General features: G+C 51.6%; 2 protein-coding genes across 2 annotated transcripts; both read right to left on the bottom strand.

Moving 5' to 3' along the window:
* Positions 1–874: 874 nt before the first annotated feature.
* On the bottom strand, positions 875–2116 carry RNF186 (ring finger protein 186). The gene has a single exon (XM_047726917.1). It carries the CDS (start codon positions 1925–1927, stop codon positions 1226–1228), a length of 702 nt encoding a protein of 233 aa, XP_047582873.1. The 5' UTR covers positions 1928–2116; the 3' UTR covers positions 875–1225.
* Positions 2117–7607: 5491 nt separating this feature from the next.
* LOC125098976 (protein GPR108-like) lies at positions 7608–8963 on the bottom strand. Its single transcript, XM_047728286.1, is given in 2 exon segments — positions 7608–8187; positions 8189–8963. Coding segments are annotated over 2 exon segments (837 nt in total). The 5' UTR covers positions 8815–8963; the 3' UTR covers positions 7608–7976.
* Between the last annotated feature and the right edge of the window lie 1049 nt (positions 8964–10012).

The following is a 10012-nucleotide window of genomic DNA, read 5'->3' as shown; positions in this document are numbered from 1 at the left end:
AGGCACAATAGCCATGAACAAACGCCCAACGTGCACCTGTCATCCTCCCAGGAGGCAAAGTGGGGGTGGGGAAGGACAATGGATCGTGCCCAGTGAGCCCCCTGAGGTTTCAAGTCTGCTTCCCAATTAAGAGGCCTTTGGAGGGAAACAAGGCATCGTCTCCCACCCTCCACTCCCCTGGATCCCTAAGCCCCTCCTCTAGCTGAGACCCGATCCTGGCAACCAGGGAAAGTCATTCCCTCCCGCAGAAGCCTCCTCTATGTTCCAGAGCAGCCTTTCAGAAGGCAGTGACTGTCAGGGTGAGGCGGGAGACGTGGGGTTATTGTCAAGAACCATTGCATTTATGGGACCTCTTATCTTTATGACAAGAGCTCAGATGGGAGTTGAAATGCAATCACACAAGAAAAGCAACATCCGAACGGAGCGTGAGACCGCGCATCTGATGAGCGGTGGGACCTGCTGTTGGGTGGGGGCGGGGGGAGTCCTTGTAACCTTGAGATTCTCTGAGAAGCCAGAGCCCAATGACATGGGCCTGGGCAATCCGGTGGGTGTACTGGAGCAATTCCCAGACTCCCCTACATGCTCTCCACCCCTCCCCAACTCTGCTGAATGAACGTGGGACCCCCAGCAGCCCCAGAGCCACTCCTTCACACAAATTCCCCCCCTCCATCCCTGGAGGCAACTCACAGGAACACCCAAACCACCAGGACCTTCGTGGAGCTGGGCAGCACAGGAGGGCTTCCCGGGGTGGGGGGGGGGGAGACCTCCCCCTTTCAGGAGGAAAATGTGTCAGAGTCACAGATCTAAACAAACTGCCTCAAAACACAAAAGACCGAACCAAAACAAAGCGAGAAAATAAAACCACCTACATAAGTTGCAAAAAAAGGAGTCTTTGTTCTATTTGTTCTGCATTAAGTTCATCAACTTATACAAAGAAAAACCAGGAGCATTAGAGTAAGAGGAAACAGGAGGCCCCTTGCAGCGGTCAAGGAATCTGCGCCCCCTCCAAGACCCCACGCGGTTTAGATGCGCTGTGTCCCGGGCAGACATAAGTCTGTCACCCAGGCACATAGTTCTTGACCCAACACAACCCGGCTTTGGCTCACAAGTCCAACGGGTATTTAATCCTCCAATGGAAGCAGCCTTCGTTCAGAGTCCCTTCACCTGGTCGCTGTGAGCCTAACGGGGCCCAAGAGGCAGCAGGTGCCGTCTCTTCAGGGCTTGCTCAGGCGATGGAAGAGATCTCGCTGTGTTTCCGTCCTAGGCAGAAAACAGTCCCGGGGGAGGGACAGCAGCTGCCCTGGCTGCTGGCGTGACAGCAGAAGACCGAGGACATTAGCAGGGCAAAGGCGATCACCGAGGTGAGCACCCACCGGATGACGCCCGGGTAGACAAAGGGCAGAATGAGGACAATGAGCAAGACCAGCAGGATCAAGTGCACGGCCAGGCGCCGGGCGGCTACGCGGTTGGCGTTCGCCTCGTCCTGCGCATCCTCTCCCGCAACGCCGGGGTGCCCTGCCGCCGAGGGGGCGGAATCTGCCAGTCTCTGCGGACACAGCCGCACCTCCGGCCACGGCCGGCCCAGTAGCCCCACCGCGGCCTCCTGGTCGCGCAGGCTGCAGATGAGGCCCCCGGGGACAGAGGTGGCCTGGCGGCACAAGGGGCAGGTGACAGACCAGGTGTTGTGCTGGACACACAGCAGGAGCTTGAGGCAGACGGCACAGAAGGAGTGCTGGCAGCCCAGCAGCTTGGCCGGCCGGGTACAGCTGTAGGGCTCCCGGCACACCAAGCACTCCAAGTCGCCATCCGCGGAGCCCCAGTGCCCCCCTGTCGGGCCCGCTGCCTTGGCGGAGGGGGATGTGGCTCTTGCGGAGATGGGCTGGGGCTGCTCTGGGACCCGCGGCTGCGGGATGTCTGCACAAGCCATTCCGGGCTCGGAGTCAGCAGGACCAGGCAACTCGGGGCCTGGGCGTGGACGAAGGGTGACCGCCGGCGCCGCTGGGACCTGGATGCTGTCTGGCCTCGCACCGGGCGTCTCAGCCTCCCTCGCCTCCTCATCAGGCGCCTGGTGACAGCAGCCGTTTATCACCCCTTCTCCTGGGGCTGCTCAGCTTGGCTCTTGGTTTATGTCTTCTCCCGAGTTATTATTTATTTTCAAGAAACCTAGGGTTAATCAGTAACTCATGAGCCTGGGGACCTTGAGTTGCCTGATAGGAAGGCTGGAGGGGGCAGGGCCCGAACTGTGAGTCAGGACTTTCCGGTCGGGACCAGGTGTCTCAGGAGCCCCAGCAAGATGGTACCTGATGAGCTCTCAGATGCATTAGGATCCCCACCCTCTCCTGCCCCCTGGAGCCTTTAAAAAATGCAGATCTCTAGGCCCCAAACCCAAAGACTGCAATCCTCTGGCAAGTCTAGGTGGGATTTAAGAACCTCTGGTCACAGTTAACAGACATCTCTGATCATGATTTTGATGAGGATGGCCGGGAGAACCCACTTTGAGAAATCCCACCCCTAGCCAGATTTCAGACAAAACCTTCCAGAGGTCAAGATGCGTGGACAACAGTTTTGTGCTTTGAGCACATTTGCTGACAGGTGACCTCGTGTAAAAGAGACATGAAGGGGGAAAAAAAAAAAAAAACAACTGAGTGGGTGGCAAGGGGTGGTGGGGCATGGGAAGAAAGCCCGGGCCCACACAGAAAAACCCAAACCCAAACTGCTCACAGGTCTCTCTCATACCTGCTACTGTAGCCAGGTGCTTCCTTGTCCCAGCAGCTGTACGGACAGCTACGGAGTCACGAGCATCACGCTTGGGGCCTGCTTTTCCTGCACCTATCCAATAACAGGTGTTATTTTTGGGTGTGGGGAACATATGTCCTTGGGGGTCGTAAGAGCCACTGCCCTTTATTTGGGGTTACTGTGAGCCAAGATCTGTGCCAGGTGGTCTCCTGGGGTCCCACCACAGCCTGTAAGCGAGGCACTATGAGGCCCGGGAGCAAAGATGGGGTGTGGTCAGGGCAGGCCGGCTGACAGCCTCCCAGGTGGACTCCCATGGGGCCAGGGCCCTGTGGAATCTGCCAGGACCCAAGGTCCAGTTCCCAGGAACTCAGTCTCACCAGCTCACATGGCCTCCAGGCGGCTGAGTCCACCTGGCAGGACTCACGCGGAACTGACGGACGTGTGCAGCGTGCAGTTAAGAAAACGGGATCCCCCTACGTTGCCTTGACCATCGGAGGGTGGGGTGGCACAGTCCATTCCTTCAAAACATGCCTCACGTCGGCTGCATCGACTCCAGGAGGACGTGCCGAATGGTCCTTTCCAGCTCATGTCACCTGTTGAGGTCCACACAGGGTCCAGCTCTTTCCATCCAGCTCTTTCCTCCACCCCAAGGGGCAGGAACTGGCCTCCTGCTCCACCCTGCCCCGCCCCTGACCGGGCTTCTGTCTTGGAAATCCAGTTCCCAAATTCCGCCTCTGCCAAGGTGTTTCTTCTTGGCCCTCAGCTTGACCAGTTGTTTCTTCCCACTAATGCTTTCCCCCAAGTCAAGCTGAAGGGGGCCTCGGATCTGACTCTGGGCTTCCGTTTCTACCCCATGCCAAGCATCCATCTTGCCTTCTCCAGGGGCCGGTCCTGTTCTTCTTTGAGGCAACCATTGCTGACCACTGTAGTTCCCATCCTGAGGAAGGGGAAAGGAGATGAGATTCAGCAAAACCCATCAGCGTATTCCGTCCGTCCTATTGGCTGCAGCCGTTGATTTCCACCCAGGCAAGTGATCTAAACCAAGCCAATGAGATTCAACTCTGGAACTTCGGATGAGAAGCTTCCCTTACTGCTAGGTTTCCAAACTGGAGGATGGGCCCCTGGGCCTGCTAGGACCACCGGGTCAGAGAGCCTGTCTGAGAGTAAGGCGAGCGCAAAAGAAAGTTGAGAAGAGAGTCAGAAACTGCCCTCATAACGTTGTTTGAACGCCTGGATCCAGCCATACCTGCAGCAAGAGCTCTATCTTCAGATTTTTTAGTTATATTAATCTATGAAACCCACCCCTGTTTTCATTCTTCAGCCAGCTCAAGCTGGATTTCTGTCCCTTGCGTGAGAAAGTCTTCTGAGTAACATAGCAAGAGATGAAGAAAAGAAGCCTTTACTTGCTGTCGAATGCAGGGTCAAGCATCACAAGACGATCAACCCGTACATGGCCAAGAGTGAACGAACGCCTGTGTGTTCCCATGCTCAAAGGGAATCTGTCTTTTCGCTGCTTTGACTCATATCAAATACTACTCTTCTGTGTCTGCTAAACCCTGGGAAGGGTTGGGGATGGAAGAGAAAAAATTTGTTGAATTGTATTCTTTTATAATGAGAAATAGAAAATCAGGCGGACAACACAGTGACGTCAGCATGGCTAGTGCTCCCTCCCACCCCCGCACCTCTGCTAGCCCGCTCTAGGGAAAGCGAAATAATCAAAAAGGTCGCTTGCTGGGTGAGCTTGTCATCAGACCAAGGGAAACTATTTATGGGTCGTGTCTAAAAAAGGAAAATTTGATATCACTGGGCAACCATCATTAAGAAAATTTATTACAGGGTGTCTGGGTGGCTCAGTCAGTTAAGCGTCTGCCTTCAGCTGGGGTGGTGATCCCAGAGTCCCTGGATGGAGCCCCACATATGGCTCCCTGCTCAGCGGACAGCCTGCTTCTCCCTCTGCCCCTCACCCTGCTCATGCTCTCTCTTGCTTATTATCTCTCTCTCTCTCTTAAATAAATAAATAAATAATGTTTTTTAAAAAAGGAAAATACATTGGTTGTAACAGCCCAAATATTACAGGAAAATAGAAAGTAGAACATGGAAGTTCCTTTGACTACTGCTCCTGAGAATGATGGCTTTTCACAGCACATTCCATCATGTTTCTTGCATCCTGCCATGGTAGTTTGGGAAATTATTTATTTATTTATTTATTTATTTATTTATTTATTTATTTTTAGTAGGGCAACACAGGGCTTGAACTCATAACCCTGAGATCAAGACCTGAGCTGAGATCAATGGTCGGACGCTTAACCCACTGAACCTCACAGGTGCCCCAGTACTTTGTTTCTTAAAGGTGCTTTGGCTTAACGATCTAGCATCAGCACTGGCTTTAAACTGGACATCCGGCGCTTGTCACTTGACTAGCCATGTGACCTTAGGCAAGTCATTTCAGCTTCATTGAGGCTCTGATTTTAATTTGGTCAAACGGAGACATTAACATTGTAGGAAATTGTGGGAGACAGTGCTTAAGCCCCCCACCTCCATCTGACTGCTCAGGGAAGACTCAGTAAGGTAGGCACCTTACTTTGTAACCGACCTTGATGTCATTAATCTCTCCCAGGGACATGGAGTTAAGATGGTTTGGTGATCTGGTTAGCTGGTGCCTCTCAAGGAGGAGTGAATATGTGCAGGGATCTGGAGCGTAGCCTGAATCAGCGCTGTCTCAAGGGAAGTACAAAATGTGTCCAGAGACGTAACATGCAAATTCATCTCGGATTCTCAATTCTGCTCTGTGTTATGTTTGTGTTTGCTGTAATATGAAAATATGAAACCTTTGAGTCCTTCCACATCTTCAAACAAAATATATTTGTTTTTTAATTGCTGTACAAATATGAGCTCATTTGTTCTTTGTAAAGTCTTTTATTTCCCCCCCTTTAAAGTGCATTTTCTTCTGTCCAGTGGCCTCCTCCAACCCTGTGACTCTACGGAGCTTGAGAAGTACAGTCTCGAGGGAGATAGACTTCCACAGTCCACTGCCAGTGGGGAAGCCAGAGCCAGTTCTCCCAATGGACCCCCTGGGCACGTCGTGCTGGTAACCATGGACAGACACCCTGCAAAGACATTGCTGATCTGAGCTTAAGGCCTGTCTCAAGTTCACCAGGGGAGGAGTGAGAAAACAGCAACGTCATGAGGTTAAAGTGTTTGATCCACGCCTGGCCTCTGATCTTGGCCAACGCACGGTCGCTCCACATTCCAGCGTCCACCAAGGACTGCGCCCCAGTCAGATGCCCCATCATCTTCAGTCCTCTTTGCCCTGAGCTGGCTGGTGTCTCAGCTCACAGCCTTATTCTAGAATTCCTGCCTCTGTGCACATCAGGACCCTGCCCCCTACACCTTCCCCGCCCCCCCCCCGGCCTCCCTCTCTCCCTCAGCCCCAAGCATCTGTGGTCTGAGGACAGTCTGCTAGAGGAGACAGAGGAATAGCATTTGGAACAAAGTCACAGTATCAAGATGACGAAGATCAAGTACAGAGGAGAGGGAGAGACGAAGCACCCACTGCGGGACGTTCGAAACTGTGCTTTGCTTTCTTTTACTGTTTTTAAAAAATAATTACGTGAAGAAAATCCATGTTTATATATAGAAAAGGAAATTGCTGATGAACAAAAAGAAGAATATCAGTAATCAGCAGTCTCACAGCCCACAGAAAACCAGTTTCGAGATCTCCTTTCAGACTTCTGTCTGTGCATACTTACACAAAGAAAGTGTTTGCCCATTACAAGGGGACGCTGTTATTTATATTTTGATAATCTGTATTTTTACCTATGAGTTTATCATGCATTTCTTTCCATATTAATACACGTACTTCAAACATTCCTGAAGGGGGTGGGATATTCTGTCTCACGAATGTACCTTATTTTTGTGAATCAGTTCCCATGAGGACCATGTCTAGGCTTTCCCATTTTCCAGCATTATCAGCAATCCTGGGATGTACATCCCCAGACATGTGTTTTTTGTGTCTGGCCCTTTCAAAGTTTCCATATGTACATGATTTCTCTAGAAGCCGTTTTGGCTGGGGAGCATCTGGTAGGTCAGGTCCCAAACCTAGATCTATGTTGAGTTGTCGATGGCCCTGCTTTAAGCCCCAAAGCCTGGAACTGTCAGCTGATGGGCTATATGTAGATGAAGCCACTTTTGACCAATTCAGAATCATCACCGTGCCTCTCTCCCCGAGGTTTCAGAAATCAGGTAACGAACCCTAAGGCCACATTTTCTTTGAATTCACGGTAATTCTAGGGTCTATATCCATTTCCCAATGCCACCTCTGAAATTACTTTCCGGTCCCTCCCACTTCTTATCTCTTTGCCTGGCTCTAGTTCAGACTTCAACTTGGAATTCTTCCTTGATCCCCTCTGTCTACCTCCTAGGGTCTAGTCCTGAGACCCCAGCCCCTTAACTGCTCCCTCAGCTCCATGGAGCTAAGCCATGGGCAAAGGAAACACCACCCTTTGCATGTGGCCCGGGCCCTGAGGGGAGCACGTCTGTCCTCACGTGGTGGAGGTGGAGCGTCTCCTGGGTTCTGAAAGGTCCTTGTCTTTGTCTTCTGCAACCTCTTTCCTGTGACCTCCAGTTGTGTGAACTGAGAAGATGAGTCCAGGAAAAGAGGGGTTGGAGGAAGAGGTGTTCTTACTGCATCACCAGAATAACAGAGCACCGGAAGTCTGGTCCCAGTTGGATGCCAGGCCTTAGACTACCAATGGGCCAACTCTACTAAACGCCTGGCTGAGAGATATTTTAGTTGGAGTTTAGTTCACCCATTCTTCCAGATCTTAATTTTTCATACCGTGTCCATGCAACTCTAGCTTTTTTTTTTTTTTTTTTTTTTTTTTTTTTTTTTAGCAAAACAGATCGGTCATTATTGCACAGTTGTTGAGCGGTGGGTGGCTCTGGGGCAGGGACAGGGCTGCCCCGGGGTGGGGGGAGAGGAGACAAGGGAGCTCTCTTCTGAATGGGCTCCTGGGCCTCCAGTCCTGGAGAGCAGGGGGCTGTACCACCGCACCACCCTTCTCCCCCACCACACGTGCTTTGGGAGCAGAGCTGGAGGGTGAGGAATGTGTGCGGAGGGTGGAGGCGGGAGGTGGGGGAAGGAGGACAGTTCCAGACACTGGGGGATGATCACAGAAGCTCCCGGCCGCTGGCTGTCTTGTTGACTTTGGATAGGCCTTCCCGGAACCCAAAATCCGTCATTATCTGCTCCATCTGCGTGTCCTCCTCATCCTCCTGGGGCAGCTGCAGGTACGGGTTGTCACCTGCCGGCTGGAACTTGTAGCCGGTGAGCACGAAGAAGGCCAGGGTGGACCCCTCCACCAAGAGCTGGTACAGCCACTGCCACTGGAACGGCATGGCCACCTGCAGCAGGATGGCGATGACCCGTGTGAAGTACACGTAGCAGATGACCATGATGTAGTAATGGCGAAACAGCTTCAGCTTGGCCAGGTTCACTGCCACTGCCTTTCCATCTGTGCCGGATGCGTCCTGGAGATGCCGGATGGACCAGACCACAGGGAAGAGGATGGCACCACAGCAGATGAGATCCACCAGGAAGAGGATCTCCTTCCAGAGCATGTAGTCACTGGCACCCTCCTCGCGGGACTCGATGACGATGTAGGCCACGTTGGCCAGGACCTGCAGTGGAATCACGATCCCAAAGATGATCTCCTCCTTGTCTGACAGGACGTACTTGACGAAGGCCCAGCCAGAGCCGATCAAGGCGATGGTGATGAAGAGGAGGGCGCCCTTTAGCAGGTGCGTGATGTAGTGCATGACAGCGAGGCCTTCAATGGGGTGGCCCTGGCTGTTGATGAAGTAGTAGTTGATACTGCGGAAGAGAAGGGAGATGCTCTTGGTGAAAGCCAGGGCTGCCATAAGCCAGTGGATCTTGAAGACGTTGTACGTGTTCTTGCAGAGGACGGACACCCAGAAGATGCCAGCGGCCAGGAAGAAGGCAGACATGACCATGTACAGCTTGAAGAGGGGGATTTCCGCCGCTGACAGGAAGCCCTCGGGGTTCTTCTCCCGGATCATGACTGTGATGTCGAAGGGCTGCTCCCGGCCCGGCTTTGAGTTGTAGCAGTTGTGGAAGTTGAGGTTGTACTGGCCCTCCTCGGCCCGAGAGCCGATGACCACGTGGAAGCTGAAGTTGTAGGAATTGTTGAGATGCCCGAGACCCAGGACCAGTTCCTTGTCCTTCCCACTGAGGCCCTGCTGGTCCCCCTGAGACACTGTGGGTTTTGACTTGGCCTTGTCAAGCGCAGCGGTGGTCCCGCTGTCCACTTTGGGGGTGACTGGTTCGGAGGGCACTTCGGGTAGGAGCCCAGGAGAGATGAATAAGAATAAAATAAGAATAAAAGGTACTCCTGGAAAAATGGGGGTGGGTGGAGAAGAAGGTTCCAGAGACAAACATGGGAGAGAATGCATCCTTTACCTGAACTTGGAGATTCACATGGATGCTGGAGTGTTAAAAGCTCTTTGAAATCCCATTGTTAGAAAACCTGCTTGATTTTGTTTAATCCCGATTTTATTTTGAACTTCTCTGACTGTGGAACCGGTTTCCTATAGAGTACTTTTCATTGCCATGTAAAATTTTGGGGGTACTGAGAAACAGTTTGGGAAGTGCTGTTGGATCCAACTAAGTCACCAGAAAATTGCATTTGCCTCCATGTTTTCTAAAGACTCTCACTGAGTTGTACTTGGGACTATTTTGTTGGCTTTTTTTTTCCCCAAAGGGCACTCTAACAAATAGGCTTATAAAACCACTACTGCATGGACATTCAGGGATGTGGCCGGGGACACCTGTGTCTGACTGGGGTCAGACCTAGACCGGGGACACTCGGTGTCACTCAGTGACACTTATATATACACACACACACACGTGAAAAATGTTCTTTTGGGCTAAGTGCTGGAAAAACCTTTGTTTCATCTTAGGGCAGATTGTCTGTCGACACTACTTAGATATTCCAAATTATATATTGTAGCTTCCCATTTTTGCTTTGGCCGCCAGGAAGCTCAACCTTAGCTGTAGTGAAATATCCTACTTAGCATGTGGTGCTGCTGCAGCCCATCCCCATCCCCTTAGGGTACATTTCCTATTCTAGTTTATGGTTTATTTAGTCTTGAGGTCTGATGTTCCATCTTTGGATTTATATTTCATTTATATACATATACATATATATACACATATACATATACATGTACATGTACATATATATAATATATAAAAATA

This window comes from Lutra lutra, chromosome 4, assembly GCF_902655055.1.
Source record: "Lutra lutra chromosome 4, mLutLut1.2, whole genome shotgun sequence".
NCBI lineage: Eukaryota > Metazoa > Chordata > Mammalia > Carnivora > Mustelidae > Lutra > Lutra lutra.
This window is presented reverse-complemented; position numbering and strand designations above follow the sequence as displayed.